This window comes from Cryptomeria japonica, chromosome 7 (assembly GCF_030272615.1).
Source record: "Cryptomeria japonica chromosome 7, Sugi_1.0, whole genome shotgun sequence".
Lineage (NCBI taxonomy): Eukaryota > Viridiplantae > Streptophyta > Pinopsida > Cupressales > Cupressaceae > Cryptomeria > Cryptomeria japonica.
This window is the reverse complement of record NC_081411.1, coordinates 316,727,641-316,750,968: the sequence shown is the minus strand read 5'-3', so window position 1 is coordinate 316,750,968 and position 23,328 is coordinate 316,727,641. Positions and strand designations below refer to the sequence as shown.

The 23,328-nt window shown below is 32.4% G+C and overlaps 2 protein-coding genes across 2 annotated transcripts; both read right to left on the bottom strand.

Moving 5' to 3' along the window:
• Window positions 1-18,606: 18,606 nt before the first annotated feature.
• Window positions 18,607-20,307, bottom strand: LOC131856717 (protein neprosin-like). The gene is made up of 6 exons (XM_059208614.1): window positions 20,303-20,307; window positions 20,072-20,150; window positions 19,812-19,976; window positions 19,665-19,718; window positions 19,420-19,569; window positions 18,607-19,005 (listed from the first exon to the last, which is right to left on the bottom strand). Exons 1-6 carry the CDS (start codon window positions 20,305-20,307, stop codon window positions 18,607-18,609), a joined length of 852 nt encoding a protein of 283 aa, XP_059064597.1.
• A 9-nt stretch (window positions 20,308-20,316) lies between these two features.
• Window positions 20,317-21,314, bottom strand: LOC131856249 (uncharacterized). The gene is made up of 3 exons (XM_059207723.1): window positions 21,157-21,314; window positions 20,991-21,077; window positions 20,317-20,496 (listed from the first exon to the last, which is right to left on the bottom strand). The coding sequence occupies exons 1-3, from the start codon at window positions 21,298-21,300 to the stop codon at window positions 20,326-20,328; spliced, it is 402 nt and encodes a 133-aa protein (XP_059063706.1). The 5' UTR covers window positions 21,301-21,314; the 3' UTR covers window positions 20,317-20,325.
• Window positions 21,315-23,328: the final 2,014 nt, after the last annotated feature.

The following is a 23,328-nucleotide window of genomic DNA, read 5'->3' as shown; positions in this document are numbered from 1 at the left end:
CCTTTTCCTAAGGACACTTTTGAGTATCTCAGAGAGAAGTTAGGGGTGATTTCTCCTCCTGATAAGAAGTAAGATGGATGGATTTGCATCAATCTGGTGGATTTGACTGTCCTATCTTGTGGTCTAGATTGATGAATGAGGTTTCTACTTAGGGGGAGTAATCAATGTTGTGGTTCAAATGTTCAAATTTGTAAGATTGTTCAAAGGGGTAGAGAATCATGATTTGCAGATATGAGCCTTTGTCATTGACATCAAAGGGGGAGAAGAGTACTCATGTGAAAAACTCTCTATAATATATGGGAGAGAATTTGAGATTTGAGTGTAAGTTCTTTGTCAAAGGGGGAGTTGATCTTTGTGATCTATGGGGAGATTTCATTTTTTCTTTGCATTGATTGTTGGACATTGTTGATAAGTTTGTTAAGTAATGTGTTGTCATTGATATCAACATATTCCTCTATGTGTATGTTGCAGATGAGTTGTTGTAGATTAAAGGGTTTTGAGATAAGTATCTTTAGTTGATTTAGCTAAAGTTTTAGTGGTCCACATGAAGATTTGACTGAGATATGAGATCTAGTATTGCAGTTGGATTTTTAGTTGTTCAGTGTTTCTAGTATTTGGTAAATCAATGTGTATTGTTCCACATTGCAATATCTTTATCTACCAATGTGTAGAATCTGTTTTGGACATTGATGTGTGTCCTTAGTTTGAGTGGTTCATGATTTAGAGGTCTACAAGTGAATCTTTCAGTTTGATAGTCAGTTTTGTGAATGTTCTTGAGCTACAATAGAGAGATGATGATGGTTCTAGTAATTTGAGCCGATGTCATTGTTGCAGTGTGATTCACATTGATTGTAGATGTTTCTAGATCATGTCCTATGCGTGTTGGTGGTCTGCATTGATCAATGAGCATGTTATGGATAATTTTCCTCGATATAGTGGTGTTCTTCATGTTCTTGGTTGACATGATGATTGTGGTGTGTTACAGATGTTTGAGGCATAATTCTTGGAAGTGTTTCATGTTTGTGGTGGTTGTTTAGGTCCATACTATGTCTTAGCCAACATTAATTTGGTCTACGTGTAATATTGTAGTGTCTATGGTTATATCTTTGTAATTTGTGATATGTGTTGAGTTGACCTTGAAAAATAGGTTGATGTCATGTATAATTGAATGTAATAATAATGTGAGAGATGTATCTATGAGTGTATATGAATGTGTATGATCGGATAAGTGTGCGAACTAATGTTTTGATCCTTCGGAAGTGCGAAGAGGTGTGGAAGAGCAGATAAGACCGTGTGCTTTACTGAAACTATAACAAAGTATGAGGAGATTCCATTTCATTAGTTCATGATCCTCCAAATATAATCCAAATGTACTTGTATGACAGTGAGTCTTCTTGTAAGGCAGTGAGCCTTCCCAAGGATTGTAGCCCTTGTTTTGTGATTTGAGAAGTGAGCTCTAGGAAGTATGCCTAAATGCATTCCCCATTGTAATATTTTCATTTACTCCTAATAGGGTATCATCATATTGTGGGTAGGTTCACACCGTGGTTCTTCCCTTAATCAGGTTTTCCACATCAAAAATCTTGGCATTATGTGTGTTCTTGATATGGTTTTAATTTATTATTTCACTATTAATTAGAAGATCTAAAATTGTGTTTGATTTGTGTTAAGGTTTTTTAGAAAACTGATTCACCCCACACCCCTCCCCCTCCCCCTCCCCCCTCTCTTTGTTTTCTACATTGTTGCACCAACAAACTATTCAGTTGAAAGACATGTTAGACTGTAAGGTGGAGTTAACAATGTGCGGTGGGTTTTGCAAAAAGGAAGGTCAACAACTCCAATAAATGTGCAATTTAGGAAATTTACCCATTCTCGCGATAAAGGTTGCACAAATTAGTGATTTTGGAGGAAAATATTTTGGAACAATTACCACAACCCGACTTCTTATAAATCTAGATCTTCTAGAGTCAAAGAAATTGAGATCTTGGTTTGATACAGAATGAAATTTAGTCTCAATTCTCATTCTATTACAAAGGAAACCTCATCTTCAATGCAAGCTAGAATGATAAAATGTATTGTACAAATTGAGGATGACAAACAAGGTAAATGTGATAAACCTTATTGGACAACAATAAAAGCTACCTTATCTTTCATAAAGGTGAATAAATTTTGTTACACAACTTGCCCCTTGAAGATTAGAAGTAGGATATGCAAAAAGAAGGTCAACAATAATGGAAATGGTAATTGGTGTTGGCATTATAACAGACAAGAAGAATGTTGGCATTCCAATTATAATGTGAGATTGTTGGCATTTCAATAAGGATATTGAGAAGGTTGTTGATGATTATGGATATAACTAATTAAGGATGTTTATTGTCTTGATATTATTATTTTGTCATTGATGTCAAGAAATTGATTTTCTAATTCAGTATGATGTTGCCATATCTTAAGAAGTATGATTTGAAGAGTATAAAGATGTCGGTAAAAGACACAGAAAGTTATGATGAATAAGGGGATGAATAAGGTATACAATGGGCAACTATTACCTAGTCAGACAATGATGAAATCATGATGTTTAGATTGTTTTGACATCATACATATGTTGTAAATTGTGAGTTTAATACTATACTATGTTACCAAGCAAAGAACCTAGTCGGTAAACCCTAAGGTTATCCCTGTCGGTTAATGAAGGCAGAATGTCTACCAAGTAAAGTTTAGTATTCACCGAGTTGTAACTGAGGTGTAACAGAATGCATTAAATGTTTGCATGCACTATTTAATGAAGGAAGCTGATGAGCTGGAGCTGGTTAAATCATTAGTGAGCCGTGCATGAAGTTTGTTAATAAATCTAAGGCAATGGAAAGTCGACAGGAAGATCTATAGCTCAGATTGAACCGCAATACCCTTACACAAGTTCTAAGAAGAAAATGCAAGTTCCAAGGCCGGGTAAAACATTTTTAGATCGAAGGATACATTGAACCTAGTCAAGATTGAAGATCTGATGGCTATGATTGATCATAGGAAATGTGATCAAGGAGATTAAGCGGTTGGAAGATTGTTTATAAATAGGAAACTGTTGATAAACAATGTATGCGGGCAAGTGTATGCATAGGGATGCTACATAGTGATTACCAAGCACAAAAGCTTGAAGACCTGTTTTGATAACAGAGTATAGAGCCCAGTAGATGGACAAGATTAGTTCTATGTCTAGATTGTATTGAGAAAATAGGAATCTGCTTTAGCATTTTTAGATGTGAAGTTGCAGATAAATTTTTATTACTGTTATTTTGTGAAAGTGATAGAAAATCTCTTAACTGAGTAGACTTAACAGTCTTATTTGTAAATCCTCTAGCAAGGTGACATTCTTATTGAGTGTTTGAAATCCTTTGACAAGGTCACTTCTAACAAGGTGAAGATCCTAACAGATCTGAGGGAAATCCCTTAACCGGGTCACATCTAGCAATGTGTTTGTAATCTTTAACAGGATTTGCTTTTAACCGAGCATACTCAAGAAGAGTATATTTCTTAGTGTGTCCAAAATCCTATAGTGGTTTTTCCTTATTTGGGTTTCCACATTAAATCTGGTGTTATGAGGTTTATGATGTTTCTATGCTTTTGAGTTTGCATGTTTGATAGTTTTGGTTATATTACTAATATATATGTTACTGAGGTTGAATCTGATGTTTTTATGGATGATTAAGTTTGTATGATTCACCCCCCCCCACCTCTCTCATCTTGTTGGGTATTGGATTTGTACTTATATTAAGTATCAGAACTATCAATTGGTATCAGAGATTTGGACTCTGGAAGGAAAGTTTAAAGGCACTTGAGTTAAAAGTCCAAGATGTATAAGAGGGATGCACCGAAGCTGAACAAGTCTAGTTTCTCTACATGGCAGAAAAGGATGAAGTTGTACTTATCAGGAGTTGGAGAATATGTTGTCTACTATTTGGAGAATGATTTTGTTACACCGAGCACCTATCCATTGACTATGGAAGAGATAAAGACAAAGCAAGAACATATTCAAGCAATGATTGAAACAACATCTGCATTAACCGATTCAGAGTTTAATGACCTAGAAGGATGCAATGATGCAAAGGCAATGTGGGATAAACTCATATCTGTGTATGGTGGAGATGAACATGTTCAAAGAACAAAAGTGAATAGTCTAAGAGGACAACTTGAATCTATGAGGATGAATGAAGGTGAGAACATAACCCAGTATAGTACAAGACTAAAGGAGATTGTCAATCAAATCAAAGGAGCAGTGGAACTATTGAAGAAAAAGATATAACAAGTAAGTTGTTAAGAACCCTTCTACCAACTTATGCAATCCGAGTCTCTGCAATCAATGAATTGAGGTCTGTACCGAATATGCTAGTTTCTTTAGATCCTACTAAATTGGTAAGCTACATGCTTTTGAGTTAAGTAACTTTGATAACACTGGGTCTTCGGTAAATAAAGTTGAATCTACATTTAGTTCTTTTGATCTTGATGAATCTAATGATTACAATGAAAGAAAGTATAAGTACTATGAAGGAGATCATAGTGGAGCAAGTGAAAGATTTTGTAGAAACATGGAAGAAGTACACAAACTGTATGAGGAAATCAGAAAGAAGGAAGAGTTTGAAGCACTATTAGCCAAAAGGTTACCGTGAGGAAAAGGTAATTATAAAGGAAAGATACCTTTGAAATGTTTCAATTGTGATAAGATAGGACATATGGCTTCTAACTGTCCTGATAGAGATTCTACTAAAAAGAGAGATCACCGAGATGACAGACAGAAAGACAATCATTATAGAGGACACTGAGACTTCGGAAGAAGAGATAAAAAGACATGCTTAACAGATGATGATGAATATAATGATGATAATTCAGATGAAACTGATATAGAGGAAGTAGTTTATGTGGCTATTAAAGATGGATAAAATGAAGAAAGGTATGAAGAAAAAGCCCTACTATCTCATATAAGTAAAAATGATTCTTGGATTATAGATAGTGGATGCTCACATCATATGACAAGACATAAACACAAGTTTGTTATATTAGAAGATTATGATGGAGGCTATGTTAGATTTGGTAATGATGCACCATGTCCAGTAAGAGGTAAAGGATCCATAACACTTCTTGACAATGCTAAATGTAATAATGTATATTGGGTTGAAGGTTTGAAATACAATTTGTTGAGTGTAGCACAGCTAAACAACATAGGTTACCAAATATAATTTCAGAAAGGAATTGTCAAAGTTCATGACAAGCATGGAAAGTTAGCTGCTACCGGGACACAAACAAGAGGTAACACATTTCACCTTGACTCAACTAGTAACAAGTGTTTGTATGCAAAGATAGATGATACCTAGTTATGGCATAAAAGGTTTTGTCATGTCAATTTTTATAATCTGATCAAAATAAGTAAGAAGCACTGAATAAGAGGTCTACCGAGTCTTGAAAAACCTGAGAATGCTATGTGCTGAGGATGCTAGATGGGTAAGATGACAAGATCAAGCTTTACAAGTAAGTCTTACACTTGTAAGGGAATTTTAGATCTAGTGCACACTGATCTTTGTGGTCCTATGAAAGTTCAAAGTTATTATGGTGATAAGTATTTCATATTATTCATGGATGACTATTCAAGGATGATGTCAGTAATGTATTTAAAAGAAAAATCAGAAGCTTTTCAAATGTTTAAATGGTACAAGGCAAGAGTTGAAAATGAAATAGGAAGACAACTAAAATGTCTTAGATCAGATAGAGGAGGTGAGTTCACATTTGATGAGTTCAACTTATTTTGCAATGATAATGGTATTAAAAGACAAGTCTTTGCACCGAGAATCCCACAACAAAATGGAATAGCTGAGAGAAGAAACAAATCTATTGTGGATTGTGCAAGAACACTGATGATTGAAAAGAAAGTTCCACAAACATTTTGAGAGAAGCAATAAGCACAACAGTTTACACCCTGAATCGAGTACAATTGAAGAAAGGTACTTTGAAGACACCTTATGAAAATTGGTATGATAATAAACCTAATGTAAGTTATTTTAAAATCTTTGGAAGTAGATGCTATGTTCACAAAGATGATATAAATGGCAAGTTTGATCAGAAAAGTGAAGAAGAAACATTTCTAGGTTATTCTTCTAGAAGCAAAGCATTTAAATGTATGATCAAATCATCTAACAAAATAGTAGAAAGTGCAAATGTGAAAATTGATGAATTTGCAGAAAGAAATGATGAAGGAAATTCTAAGGAACTAGAAGACTATGATGAATTTGTCTATGTTCAACTGAAAAGTCCTACCGAGAAGAATGTTGAAGAAAATGAAGAGAATATCTAGTTACCGAGTGATGAAGAAGATCATACAGAGCCTACTGAGCCTATATTAGCCAAGTATGTCAGAAGACATCATGCACTGAGTTAGATTATAGGAGATAAGGATTATCCAGTGATGACAAGGAACAAAATGAGACAGAACACATTTTTGATATCTAAATTTGAACCGAGAATAGTGAAAGAGGCATTTAACAGTGAAGATTGGATAAATTCTATGAAAGAAGAGATTGATCAAATCAAGAAGAATGACACATGGACACTAATCCCAAGACCGAAGGACAAAAATGTAATTGGTACCAAGTGGATTTTTAGAAACAAGCTAAATGAAAAAGGAGAAGTCATTCGAAACAAAGCAAGACTAGTTTGCAAAGGTTATGCTCAAGAAGAAGGAATTGATTATGGTGAAACTTTTGCACCTGTTGCAAGACTTGGAGTAAGAACATTGTTGGCCTATGCTGCATTCAAAAATTTCAAGATATATCAAATGGATGTCAAATCTACATTTCTGAATGGAATATTAGAAGAAGAAGTTTTTATTGAACAACCTGAAGGATTTGTTGAAGACAATAATAAAGATCAGGTATGTAAATTGAACAAAGCTTTATATGGTTTGAAACAAGCACCTAGAGCATGGTATGATAGATTGTACTCTTATTTGATTAAGATTGGTTTTATAAGGACAAGTGAGAACAATAACATGTACATGAAGAATGATGAAAATGGAATATTGATCTCAGCCATATTTGTTGATGATATTATATTTTGTGGAAACGACTCTCTATGCAATAACTTTGGAAATGAAGTGAGAAAATAATTTGAGATGTCATTAATTGGTGAGATAAAGTATTTAATAGGTTTACATATACTGCAAATGAAAGATAAAATTTTCATTACCCAGTCCAAGTACATAAAGGAAATCTTGAAGAAATTTGGAATGGAGGATTCAAAACTAGTAAGTACTCCTATGACTACCAACTGTAAAATATCAAAGAATGATGAATCTGCATCTATTGATGAGACTCTTTACCGATCTATGATTGGAAAGTTGCAATATGTTGTTCACAGTAGACCAGATATAGCACATGCAGTAGGCATAGTTGCAAGATTTTCTATAGATCCTAAGGAAACACACATGACAACAATCAAAAGAATTTTCAAATAATTAAAAGGCACTAAGGATTATGGCTTAGTATATCAAAAAGGAAATAATTTTGATTTAAACATTTATATTGATGCTGATTGGGCAGACAACATTGATGATAGAAAAAACAAAAGTGGAGGAGCTTTCTTTTTAGGAGGAAGACTAGTGAGTTGGCTTAGCAAGAAACAAGGATGTGTTTCACAATCAATAGCATAAGCTGAATATGTTGCTGCAGCACTGAATTGCACCAATATAGCATGGATCAAACAACTATTGGAAGGCATAAATGAGCAAGTTACTGAGCCAATAACTATATTCTGTGACAATACTAGTGCCATAAATATTTCAAAAAATCTTGTTATGCACTCTAAGACAAAGCACATTTCTATCAAATATCATTATCTTAGAGAAGAAGTTCAAGAGAAGAAAGTGGTGGAGTACGTTAGCACAAAGGAGCAAATAACAGATATCTTCACCAAACCACTACCAAGGGACACTTTTGAATATCTCAGAAGTCAATTAGGTGTCCTACCCCTATCTTCCACTCATTGATCGAGTTTGGTGAAAGCATCAATCCGATGACTCTATCTCATATCTTTTAGGAGTTGATGCTGATTTACACGCTTTAGGAGGTTTTCTAAAGGTGTGCAGGAAACTATATCAGGAAATTATTTAGGGAATAGGATTTGAAAACATAATGCTCTGACCGAGACTCAGTTGATACATAACAATATGGAATTCACTTTTCAGTGGAAGAAATTATGTTCTAGTTCTTTACTTTTTGGCATTGTTGTCAAATGGGGAGAAAATTACCAAATGGGGGAAAATACTATAGGAGAAGTCTGAAGGAGAAGCCTACATTTTAGAACTGAGGAGAGGACTAATGACAGAGGATGAGCATTTTAGAATTTCAGCATTTTAGCAATCTGAATCAGAATCAATAAAGTCAAATCAATTGGTTTTGCCATCAATGCCAAAGGGGGAGATTGTTGGCATTATAACAGACAAGAAGAATGTTGGCATTCCAATTACAATGTGAGATTGTTGGCATTTTAATAAGGATATTGAGAAGATTGTTGATGATTATGGATATAACTGATTAAGGATGTTTACTATCTTGATATTATTATTTTGTCATTGATGTCAAGAAATTGATTTTCTAATTTAGTATGATGTTGCCATATCTTAAGAAGTATGATTTGAAGAGTATAAAGATGTCAGTAAAAGACACAAAAAGTTATGATGAATAAGGGGATGAATAAGGTATATAATGGGCAACTATTACCGAGTCAGACAATGATGAGATCATGATGTTTAGATTGTTTTGACATCATACATATGTTGTAAATTGTGAGGTTAATACTATACTATGTTACCAAGCAAAGAACCTAGTCGGTAAACCCTAAGGAACCTAGTTGATAAACCCTAAGGTTATCGTTGTCAGTTAATGAAGGCGGAATGTCTACCGAGTAAAGTTTAGTATTCACCGAGTTGTAACTGAGCTATAAAAGAATGAATTAAATATTTGCACACGTTATTTAATGAAGGAAGCTGATGAGCTGGAGCTGGTTAAATGATTGGTAAGTCGTGGATGAAGTTTGTTAATAAATCTAAGGCAATGGAAAGTTGGCAAGAAGATCTACAACTCAGATTGAACCGCAATACCCTAACACAAGTTCCAAGAAGAAAATGCAAGTTCCAAGGTAGGGTAAAACATTTTCAGATCGAAGGATACATTGAACCTAGTCAAGATTGAAGATCTGATGGCTATGATTGATCATGGGAAATGTGATCAAGGAGATTAAGCAATTGGAAGATTGTTTATAAATAGGAAACTGTTGATAAATAATGTATGTAGGCAAGTGTATGCACAGGGATGCTACATAGTGATTATCGAGCACAGACGCTTGAAGACCTGTTTTGATAACAAAGTATAGAGCCCAGTAGATAGACAAGATTAGTTCTATGTCTAGATTGTATTGAGCAAATAGGAATTTTCTTTAGCATTTTTAGATGTGAAGTTGTAGATAAATTTTTATTACTGTTATTTTGTGAAAGTGAGAAAATCTCTTAACTGAGTAGACTTAACAGTCTTATTTGTAAATCCTCTAGCAAGGTGACATTCTTATTGAGTGTTTGAAATCCTTTGACAAGGTCACTTCTAACAAGGTGAAGATCCTAACAGATCTGAGGGAAATCCCTTAACCGGGTCACATCTAGCAATGTGTTTGTAATCTTTAACAGGATTTGCTTTTAACCGAGCATACTCAAGAAGAGTATATTTCTTAGTGGGTCTAAAATCCCACAGTGGCTTTTCCCTATTTGGGTTTCCACATTAAATTTGGTGTTATGAGGTTTATGATGTTTCTATGCTTTTGAGTTTGCATGTTTGATAGTTTTGGTTATATTACTAATATATATGTTACTGAGGTTGAATCTGATGTTTTTATGGATGATTAAGTTTGTATGATTCACTCCCCCCCACCTCTCTCATCTTGTTGGGTATTGGATCTGTACTTATATTAAGTATCAGAACTATCAATTGGTATTGTGGAAGATGTGATAAGAATATTCCTAAATGTGATTATAGATATATGCTTTAATGCAAAGTGCAAGACCATACTGGTTTCACTTAGATTGCAACTTTTGAAGAAGTGGCGAAAGAAATTATGGGTATTAAAACAAAGGAATTACACAAATTGAAGAATGGAGAACTAGATGAAGTCAAGTTTGGAGAAATCATACAAAAGGTCCTTTTCAACAAATACATATTTAAACTTCAAGTGAATAAAGAGACCAATAATGATGAATAGAGGATTAAGTGGACTAGATCATGAAAACAGAAAAAAAATGATTATTTAGCTGAAAGAAAAGCTTTATTAGATTCAATATCTAAGTTCTAAGTTTTCTTTTATTAAATTTCTGCAATGTATATCTTGTTAACTAGTTTTTCAAACATTTTAAATTAACTCATTGGATATGTCTAATTTAGTTGATTTGATTTCTTCATGATTGATCAATTCAATAAACCCTTTACATTACTTATTTTTAATAGTAAATGTGATGATGTATTCAAATATATTAATGTTTAACATCAAATAAGATGTATAACTATTTCACTATTTTAAACAATGCGCGATGCCAAAAGTTTTCTTTCATGGTGTAACTTCCATAATGAGTAATTGATGTTTGTTCTTCAATATATCTAATTTTGAAATTTAAAATTTATTCATATCGACTTTTTTATATGTATTAAAATTCATTTTATACTATCCTATAATCTCATCTTGTCCTTCGAGGAATCGTGATAATGAAAAAGGGCTAGATATAAAGGAAACCAAGTCTATTTAGTTTTATAACTATATATTTTATGTATACATTAGAAAAAAAATTTTATGACAAATTTTATATTGTTCTTTGATTGTAATGTAAATTAACTTCTATTTTGAATCTTCCGTTTTGAAATTTTCTTGTATGCAAAATGCAATTGCTATCAAATATAAATATGTTTACCATTCTTCCACTTTCATTTGTCAAGTCCAAACTTCTTCACTACAACAATGCTCTAAAAACAATACATTTAATTTATGTCAAACATGATTTTTATTATAGCTATGGTGCATCTATTACAAATGCTATCTTGGTATTTGATAGTAATCTAAATTAACTTCTATTTTGAATATTCCTTTTTGCAATTTTCTTGTATGCGAAATGCAATTGCTATAAAATATAAATAGGTTTACCATTCTTCCACTTTAATTTTCCAAGTCCAAACTTCTTCGCGACAATAATGCTTTCAAATGATACAAGTTGAAGTGGAAGAACAAAGAATAAGAGAAAATGAAGCTCAAAGACAAGGATATGCTAGAAGAAGGGCAAAAGTAATAATACAAGAATTAGAATTTCAAAATAGAGAAGAACAAAATATAATTATAAATAGCCTTGAAGTTCTCTCTCATTTTGAAAAAGAAGGAAGCCATCAATGTAATCTACAATTAAGTGAGAGCTCCAATAAACCTTTTGATGTAAATATTGAAATTTTGAATATTGGAAATAAAAGTTCAAGATCAATAGAAATTGTACAAGAAACACCTTAGCATGCAACCTAGCTAGTAGAAAACATGCATAACCCTAATGGGATGCTTGAAACTAATTTCAAAATATTTTAGCTACAATTTCAATCCCCCTACTCAAGGGAAATCTAGAATATTTGGTAGGGGTTATGGAATCAGGCGTGTGTCCATGCCACCTCCTTGGTGGAGTTTTGGGAAACCTTGGGAAGACCTCCAACCCTGACTCCTCTTCTCCAGATTGTGCGGTGTATTGGTCCCTCTCCCATTATTTGGAATTTGTGGTTGGAAAGAAATCAAAGAATCTTTCGGGAGATGTAATTAGTGAATGGGCTCCTGTGGCATGGGATTGTTGAAAATCTTAAGGAAACTATAATGGCTATGTGTGATCTTTTAAATGAGGTGGATCCAACCAATATGGATATTGTAAAGAAGTTGGATATAGTTTATAATGGCTTGAAATCTCTAGTTGGAAAAAGAATGAGGAGGACTAGGCAAAATGTCTAGCGAGAAGGGAGATGGCTCCCTCCTTCGAAGGGAGTTTTAAAAGTTAACACGGATGGATCTTGGAGAGGAAATCCTAGATTGGCAGGAATTGGAGGCATAGGTAGAGATAGTGACGATATAGTTGTGTTCTTTTTTTCTACTTTTAAAGGGCTTCACTCTAATAATATTATGGAGGCTCTTGCTATTTTCCATGATATTGTGAAAGGTCTTTCTCTAGGTTGGAAGAGAATTATCTATGAGTCATACTCGGTTATTTTTATTGACATGTTAAATGCTCATGATTTGTGAGATGTTAACAGGTAACTAACTTCTGTTATCAGGAGATTCTGAACTCAAGCTTGCCTCTGGAATTTATTTCTTTTAGGCATGTTCCTTGGGAATGGGATAGAGTTGTGGATCGCTTGGTTAAGTGGGCTTCAAAGAATCATGGTAGGTGGGATGTTGAGGATTGGGGGCCTTTGAACCCAGATTATTATGACATTCTTAAAGATTAATTAGGGAAGATGAGATGATATAGTTGTTGTCTTGGAAGGAGGTGTCCTTCAGGACCCCTTTTTCTCTTTGTTTGTTGGTTATCAGTTTGGGTTTGTTGCCCTTGGCTTTTTTTTTCTTGTTTTCTATGAATAAAACTTTACCCTCTTTCTTTTTTAAAAAAATATTTTAATTTTTCATATTTAAAAAATAATATGAATTGACTTGACTGTTTAAGGGGAGCATTTTCAAAACTATCACTTTCTTCTATCATCTTTCAAAACACTCGATAGTAGAGATCAAATTCAATACGATAATTACAACAAGAAGTTTCAAAAGGTTTGTTTATTTTCACATAATATGTCTTTAATATTTCAAACATTGTTTTTCCACTATTTATGTTTGGATTTGAATCAATAAATGATAAATTATAATTCATAGCGTGTTGTGTACAACCAATATTTTGTATCTAAAACAAATTCATTGAGCCCAATCCTATGTTTGATAACATCTCTACTATTTGATGAAGGATAGGTATGATCATTCAAAAATGTTGTGATCAAGTTCCTAAATCCATCTTAAATCTTATTAGAACAAGGAGCTCTACACATTATTGCCCAATTGCCTTCCAGTTCCAATGTACTATGATCCAAATTAATTCTCCTTTTCACATAATGTGATATTGTCTTCCTACTATAACCAGTCTCATATGAAAGTAAAGAGATTTATCTTTCTTTGGGACATATTTTTATTCAAAATAGATGTCAATATCACTTTTCTTGAAATGACCTTATCCACAAATCTAGATTGTTTCCCAATGCAACCCAAACCTTTTTTTAGCATTTTCAATAATATATTTTGTAGGTGAGAAAATTTCTACATTTTCAATGTCACATCTACACCCAACAATTTTAATGGCTCTCTTAGCTCATTACGAAGAAGATTAATTGATAATAGTTTTTCTTTTTCAAGTGTATCAAGATTTTCAAATTGAGCAATTATTTCCTTTGACTTTCTATTCAATGTCCTCCTATTAGTATGTGTAGTTTGTTTAGCATAATATTTCAATCTCTCTACATCCATTTCAAGTAAATAATCTAGAATAATATTCTCATCCATGCCAGTAAAAGGAAGCAGTCTTGATCCTTCTCCAACATCCATTGCTTGAACTTGGGTTGAGCCTTCCCTAACATTTTCTTGAGCTTTTGCTAGAGCTTATTCTTGTTGAGAATGAGCTACACACACAAAAGAAACAAAACATATAAATTTAGAATTGTACAAATTTAATTACAAAGACTTAAGGGGATATATATATATATATATATATATATATATATATATATATATATATATATATAATTGCTTGAGCTTGAGATGATCCTTCTCCAACTTTTGCAGCTTGTGCTTCTACTTGAGTTTGTGCTTATTGAACACAAGCTACAAGCCAAAAAGAAAAGAAAAATAGCAATTTATAGTAGTATATAAATTTAACTATAAAGACTTAAGGAAGGATAGAGAGAAAGAGAGTCTTAAGGGGATCTGGAGACTAAACAGAGACATTAAAAAAGAGTCTTAAGAGGATAGAGACTAAAAAGAGACATAGAGAGAGAGTCTTAAGGGGAGAGACTAAAAAGACCTAAAGAAAGTCTAGGAGAGTAAGAGAGAGAGAGAGAGAGTAAAAAGGCCTAAACAAATATAGAGTCTTAGAGAGAGAGAAAGAAAAACCTAAAAAGACTAAAAAGTTCTAGAGAGAGAGTCTTAAGGGTCCATGAATAAAAAGACATGAAGAGAACATGAGAGAGTGAGTCTTAAGGGGATAGAGTGAGAATAAAAACACCTAAAAAGAGTCTTAGAGATAGATAGAGAGGGAGAGAATAAAAACACCTAAAACTTGAACTAAAAAGACTAAAAAAAGTCCTCAAGAGAGATTCTTTACAGTCCAAAGACTAAAAAGGTCTAAAGAGAGTGAGAGAAAGAGATATTCTGAAGGGGATAGAGAGAGAGGGAGAGAATAAAAAGACCTAAAAGGACATAAAAAGAGTCCTAGAGAGAGAGAGTCTTAAGGGTCCAATGACTAAAAATATCTAAACTGAGTGTGTGAGAGAGATAGAGATTCTTGAGGGGTTAGAGAGAGAATAAAAAGCTCTAAAAGGACCTAGAGTCTTAGAGAGAGAAAATAAAAAGACCTAAACAGATTCCTAGAGAGAGAGAGTATGAAGGGTCCAAAGATTAAAGAGACATAAAGAGAGTGAGAGAGTGTGTTAGAGAAAGAGAAAGAAAGAGAGATAAAGACATAAAGAGAGATAGACATTGAGTGAGAGTGTGAGAGAGAGAGTCTTAAGGGGAATATAAATGGATGATCCCTACCTAAACTTTGGGAGAAATTTGGTGATAGGCATTGGAACTACAACTTTAAATTTGGTTATTGATGAGGTAGAGGTTTCTAAAGCCTCTTAGAGAATTGAAGGTCATAAGTTTTTAGATGATCTAAGTCTTTTAAACAAAACATAAATTCAATGCTCAAGATTGGTTGTAATTTAAGAGTGTACTATGCTGATAGTTTGTCAATTGCACCACCAACTTACTAGATGCATACTACTAGTTTCTTGCAAGAAAGTGATGTCCTACAATGATCATAGGAATTGGATGGATTCTACCAAGAGACTGTAGGCTTGGGGACCAATTGGATGTCGACAATGGATGTCCTCATTCCTAAGTCATTTGATAAATAGTAGGGAAAGAGAATGTCAAATGGGAATGGGTAGATAACAACTAGAAAAAATTTCTTAGTGGAGAATGACATGCCTTAATTATCTGAGGTAGTCAACACCCTAGATGATTGATGATTAGGAGGATTATTATAAGAGTGGTAGGCCAGTTGAATGTCTCTTTCACCTTGGGTCACAAAAATCTACTTAGAGGAGTGGATAGGAAATAAATCCACTATGGAGGGTTCACATTACACCTCAATCAATCAAAGATGAGTAATGAATGATGATTCTACATTACCTCATAGAACTCATAAGGCATATTTCTAAGTATTGTTAGTTGTTTTCCTTCATTAATAATTATGATGAAATTAAATTTATGAGTTATGATAAGTTAATTTATTGTTGTTAAGTTAAATGTATGTTACTCATTGTTAGATCATGAATGCCATACCTTAATAGATTTTTAAAAAAATGTGTAAAATTTGTGTCCATTCAAGGTTATCATTATACTATTTTGTATCATATTTTCAAATTTTGAGCATATGCATTTTAAATTAATCATCCAATTTTAGGTTTAGCTATTTTGAAGAAAAGGGTGGTCATTTTTTACCACACTTTTATCCACCATTTCTACCCACTTCTTTCCATGCCATTTTCTATCACTTTCCCTTACATAATATCTTAATAGCATTCAACAATGCATTTTCCTTATATATCCTTTCATAATAACTCCTATAATTTCTCTAGGTTTATCTTTTTCTTTATAATATTTATTTTTATGATAACTTATTGAGGCATGTTAAGTTATTTTTAAAGTTGACTTGAGAGTTCTATGACCTATATATTGATCCAAAATAATTAGAATGAGATATACAATATCACATAGCATCTCATATTCTTATATTGAGTGTCTAATTCTATTGCTTGATGCTTTAATGACTTTAATAAAATGAGTACTATGACATAATCCCTTCTATATTGTATGTTGAACTCTAGTCCATCTTTGTTATACTATTAAAAATATTGTATAATAGATTGGGATTATATAGTATCACATTTTTAGTACTAGTAACAATAACATTTATATTTGTTTCTAATTTATAATTGATATACTTCACCCTATATACAAATGCTAAATTTTACAATAATAAATAGAGTAAGGACCCTGGGAGGACATAGAAGATTATATTCCTCCAACACATAAACTTGTCATATCAATCTGAGATGATTGTTGAAGGATAAATCCTATAACCCAATTAATATAATCTTATCAACTCTCGAGGTTGGCCATAGTCAATGAGTGTAATATGTTGATAGTTTGTCAATTGTACCACCTACTAACTAGATGTATACTACTAGTTTCTTGGAAGAAAGGGATACCCTTTGTTGATCTCAAGAATTGGATGGATTCTAGAAAGAGCATGTGGGCTTGGGACTAGTTGTATGTCAATGATTGATGTCCTCATTGCAAATTATTTTGATGTACAATAGGAAAAGAGAATATCAAATGGGAATGGGTAGATAACAACTAGAACAAACCTCTTAGTGCAGAATGACATGTCTTGATTATTTGATTTAGCCAAAACCTTAGGTGATAGGTGATTAGGAGGATTATCATAAGAGAAATATGTTGGTTGGATGTCTCTTTCACCTCAAGCCACAAAATTTACTTAAAGGGGTGGATATGGAATAAATCCATTAAGGAGGGTTCACATTGCACCTCCATCAATCTAAGGTGAGTTATGGATGATAAGTCTACATTACCTCATAGAACTCATAAGGCATGTTTCTAAGTATTTTTAGTTGTTTTCTTTCATTAATAATTATGATAAAATTAAAATTGTGAGTAATGATAAGTTAATTAGATTGTTATCGAGATGAATGTATGTTACTCATTGTTATCATAAATTCCATGCATTAATAGATTTTAAAAAATGTTTATAAAATTTGAGTGCTTTTGCAGTTATCATTACACTTTTGTATCATAATTTCAAATTTTGAGCATATACATATTAAATTACTCATCCAATTTTATGTTTACTTAAAAGGTGGCCATATTTTAAAGCTAGATCTAATCATCTCTTTCTACTCTATCTAATTCTATATTTACAGCTCTTGAAACTATCACATGCATACAAAAAAGAGAAAATAAGTTGTGGATAGAGGTTTGCCAAAGTTAAACCTTGAGTTTGCAATTAACACTTTAATTGAAATGAAACTTGAAATGTAATGGAAAAATAAAGCATGCCTTTTGAGAGAATAGGCTAGATCTGAATTGAGCTATTGTAATTTAAATGTTATACCTTTACAAGTCTTTCTTTGAAGTCTTCATGCAAGTTTAATGTTGTCATGTAGGATGAAATATGTCTTCATAGAATCTTGATCATGGATGTCATCTTGAATGCTTGAATCGTGAATACTTGACCTCTCCTTCAATGTTTTGAAGATTCTTGATTGCTTGCTCACTTGAATTTGAGTTGTAGGAGTTGAATTTGAATTTGAGAGGTGTTAGATGGATGTTCAAATGAGGGGGTAAGGCTTTCTTTTATACACCACTACATTAAACATGTTTAAAATTTTAAGACAAACCAACATGGGAAGGGAATTTCTACCTACATTTTATGACTATTTTCAAGACAAAAATTGGGGCCCTTTTGTCAAGACAAGGAATTTCTGGTTGTAGGATAATGGTAGCTAGGGACCCCTTATCTAGCCAATTAGAGTTGAACAAGGGTCCACAAACCAAAAGCTAGGTGAAGTTTGAGGATTGAAGCTAGCGTGAGTAGAATCAAACAAGGTCAAAGCATGGAAAGCTTGAACACCAAAGTGAGGCCTTAGTGAGGATGACAATTGTATCTATCGATACAATTTACAACACTACAAAAGGCTTGGATTGACATTCTTTTTATTGACAAGCACATATTAGTGTACATTATCAACCATATTTTAGTGTCACAATGTCACACACACTTTTGGGATACTATTAAAATTTTATTTAATGAGTATAATAAACACTTGTTGTAATAACCCTTCTAAAAAAATTAAATATACATTAAAAATTATATAAATAAGATAGTTCTTTCAATCTCCATAATTTTAATTTTCTAATTCATCATGTAGTATTGAAAATTTAAAAATTATATCAAAAAATGCAAATTTATTTTTAAATAAAATTTAAAAATCTAAAACAATTAATTTACAAAAGAATTGTTCAGATTAAAAATATAACCTATTAACCAAAAAAAACTCTAAATTTACAGTACTTTAAAATATTCGAATAAAAAATAGCTCAAAATTATAAGAAAATTATTTCAATTAGTTTACATAACAAAAGCTTAGATGCATTAATAATATGTATCCTTGCAATAACTAATAATCATTTCAAACAACTAGGATTGTCTCCCCCGGGACCTCCAAAGAACATGTAGTGACCCCATTCTGGATTAGTATTGTCAATGCCAAGAGTTAAATTATAGCAAGGTGGTTTTCCTGCAATAATGTTTTCTTGAGGGTACACAAGAGTATCAATAGAGTTGTGCATTTGGATGTCTCTTATATAAGCTGCCTTTGAGAACCCCTCTTTGGGAAAATAACCACTACCCATATGTGTTTTTGAGAGTGGGGTTCCTATATCATTGGTAGAATACACAACTTCCCCTCCATATTCCACAAGATCGGTTGATTCGGCCAATGAACTAAATAAAGCTCCAGGCCAATAACTCACAATTTTGTTTTGTATATATAAAGACCATATTGCGTTGCCTTCTAAAATTTCCTGCATATCAAAAAAAAATTATGAATTTATTGAAAAATAATAATCAATAATCATGAAAAGAAAAAAACAATCGTACTATGCCACTGAAATGCCTTAGCATAGAATATCTGAACTATCCCTCTATTAACATATAAAATTTATATATTAAATTTCAAATATAAAAAAGTAATATTAGAAGCTTACATAACAGTATTTGAGTATAATAATAATTGTATTTACAGTTAAACAATGTTGTTCTTCACTACATTCATCTGATAATCTCTTGCTTGATTTTCCACATACATTTTTAATAAAACTAAATAAAGATATAGGATATTTCCTTTCAATGAGAGTTAGACCATTAATACTCCACTATATCCCTGTTGCAAATCATTAAAAAAATATACATTTTTCTCTACTGAAGTAATCACTTACTCTTTTTATGCTAATCAACATTTCAATCTGATCTTTGCCATACTCAGATACTTGTTCTATAGGTTGGCCTGGATAGTATTGTGCACCGTTGAACAACACAAATCCTCGACACTCTACATTCCTGCAACCTGTGGACTTGTAATTATCGGCCTGCATCAAGACAATAGTATATGTTTATCAATAAACAATATATCTTAACCTTCGATACAAACAAAAATCTTATGGTAGTCAAATTGTAGAGTTACCGTCCAGTATACAAATAGTCTAGGTCGGGAATCGCCATAATGAGATGGGAAGACCTGAAATTACATTATAGTATCATATATTACAATTGTGTGGAAATGTCTCCACCCCCCAATAAATTAGATTATATGTGGTTATAAAATACCTACTTCCCAATCAGCTTCGATTGTTTGTCTTGTAGGCAGTCCTTGATCATAGACAAGCCAAATTTGACCAAGGCTAAAAATACCATCAGATGCCACGTATGGTTGCCATATATTGAATATTCCCTGTGCTCTATACACTCCCTCATATGAAAATTGTGCAACGGCATACTACAGAATTACACAATTAAATCTCAAGAACAATATCATAAATAAACCAAAGAACAATATCATAAATAAACCAAAGAACAATATCATAAGTAAACCAAATCAGAAAACAAGGCTAAATTTTTTTCTGTAAGATCGTCTTGTTTGACTTGACTGTTGACATTCACAACTTTTGCCCTTTGCACAAAGAAACTTCATCATAATTTGTTTTACTTTGAAAAATGATTGCACATATGCTAAATTGACTTTAGGATTGATCGCATTTAGTAAAACAAACATTTTCTTTTAAAACCAAAAAGATAACATATTTAATTTCTCATTGGATGTACCTCATGAACCTGATTCGATTCTATCATTTTCTCCTCAGAAACTTATTAACAGATCCTGCAGCTTTCACTTGTTCGTACTTTATCTCCATAACAGAGACTGTTCCTTCTGGACATCTTTTTCCAAGCCCACTGCCTGACATATTTGAAGAGGGTTCCCCTGCTGGAGTATCCCTCCAGCCCATATTTGAATTCTTCTACAATTGCACACTCTAAATTAATAATATAGCCACAATTCAATGATGATAAATAGAGCCAATAAAAAGGATACAATCTATAAGCTACAGGGAGCCTTATCCCTGCTTAGTGGTAAAGAAAATTTGGGTTCTGCAAAAAAAACCTTTTCAAAGTTGGGTTCTGCAAATAAAATTTTCAAGGTAAACTACAAAAAATAATAATTATATAAGCTACAGGGACCCTTATCTCTGCTTAGTGATTAAGAAAACATGAACCATCTGGATAAGCTATATGATGAATTGGAAAGTGAAATCACAAATATTCAATAAGGTACAAACTAAAAATTAAACAGTCTAAATGGAATAGAAAATACCAGACATCTATTAAAAGACATTAATATTTTATCTGAACAGAGTTTAATAGATCGACCAATTTATCTTGAAAGACATAGATAATTGTTATCCTATCCATAGTCTGAAAGAAACTCATTTGTACAAAGAGCATGAAGTCTTACCTTATGATAACCATATTGTTGTTTTCCAGGGCGGAGGGAAATTTGATCAGTAAATTTTACACAGAGTATGTTGTCTCCATTGTCATGCTGCATAACCAAATAACTACTTTTATAGTTAAGTTTAAAATGTAAAAAACCAATAGAAATAGGAAAGAAACTGACTTACTTCGTAATTGTGAACAGCTGGTGGATTAACGTAACTGATATAATCATGGATGCTCATGTTGCCCACTTCAGATGGGGATACTAAAATCATAAATGGCATAGAGAGCACATAAGTAAAAACCAGATGGAACATACGAAAAGCCATTGGTGAAACCAATTCCTAATCTATAATCTATCACAAATTAGATCCAGAGATATGTATATTTATAACCAATTCTAAACTTTTTAGGACGACTTAGTTTCCAAGTCTTTGTAGAAAAATATCATCAGACACATTAGTCAATGCAACTTTTATACATTCATACTTCAAATTATAACAAAAATAATAATAGTCAAAGCACTGCATGGAAATGGTGCATCGTTCCCAGCAATTGCAGTGCCTTTAGTGATGGCCCTCCATGTAATTTTCCTTCTCGTTTCTTTCTAAAGTGCTTGTCAATTCTAACTTTATTTTATTGGTTTCCACGTCTATGCCACATTTGTTGAGATGACGTACAACTAATAAACGTAAGGAATGACTTTGCAATTGCCATCTCCAATGATCTAAACATATATCGATTATGCAATATAACTAAATTATTTGTTGCAGGAAAATGTATTTGATGATTAGATCATCGTCATTTTGACTAGAGATAATTGTTTAATATGACTACACTCAAAAAAAATATTTTATTAATTTAAATTGTAAACTAATTCAAAAGAAAATATTCTTCGAAAATTGATTATTTTGATCAGGTAATATTAAGAAATATTCATTATCTACTTTCTCTGATTATACATTTTCATTCAAACATATATCAAACCTACATTGTCAGAAATGTTCATTTGAAAATATGCCATTGCCTCTACTTCAACGAAACAAGGACTAACAAACTGTCATCTGCCACTGTCCTTTCTGCTGGTCGTAAGCGACCGCCCATTTCAATTAAAAATTGAATACGCCATTGCCAAAGAAAAAGTATAATGACATGCACTTGATGACATCAAGCTTGATCAGATCCTTTTCTGTCAACGCAGAAAATGTCTATTTCTGCCTACCACACATCGACTTTGCAGGGCTCTTCTCTTTTAATACTGCTCCATTAAAAGGATATGGGTAGCTTAGACCACACATATCCTCCTCATCATCACTTAATTGATTTATAGCTTGGGTTCTTTTCATATTTTGGGAACTCCCCTAATAATAGTTTCAATTCTTGATTTACATAGGGAAGGGTACCACTCATTCTTTAATCATCTAATTTTTCAATTATTAATTTTAAAGAAATTAAAAAAATGATAATTAAAAGTTTATTAATAAATTTCACATGTATTAATAGTTATTTACTTTTTAGCATTTTTGAATCATAATTGGCTCATTTAAGTATGACTATTCAGACATTTGTGCATGACTACTAGATCATTTATGCATAAGTATTGACAATTATAAGTGCATTGTTATTGGGACATCTTTAAGTAGGTATCGAGCGACATTTGGAAATGTGTACTTTTTGACCCTTGTGCATCGTTACTACCTAGAATCCAAAACAATCGCTATAAGCAATCAAGTCGCATATAGAAACAACAAAAAAGTATCGTTGAAATGTGATGTACTATTTAAGATCTGTGGATGTGTGAAGTTAGCTATAATAGCTATTGATATGCTAACTCTTTGTTGTACCCCTAGTTTCCTTGAATTCTTTTCAGTGAGCACTAGTGGAGAGAGCTAAGTGCATCCTAATTTTATTGTACCACATTACAATATTTTTATTAATAGAATATTTTTCAATATTTAAAATTTTATAGTTTTTAGTGGTTAACTACTATAAAAAGCTCGTCTTGATATATAGTTAGTGTAGACACCCAAATCTGTCCACTTAATTGAATGAATATTTAGTATTTATTTGATTAGCTAACAATCAATCAACAATTAATTAAATTAATATTTAATTCATCTTAAACCTCTTCTTCTATTAGTTAAATAAATTATTCAATTTATTTAAATTAATTCATTAAACCATACACTAACAATTAATTAAATGAATAAAGCATATTTGTTTAAATTAACCCCCCTTCCTCATTTAAATATTTATTTAAATCTCTAAAAACCCTTCCACTTGCATTCTCCTACAAATGCAAGTTGCACCAATAAATAGATTTTATTTCTAAATAAAATCCTATTTTCTCTCACCCA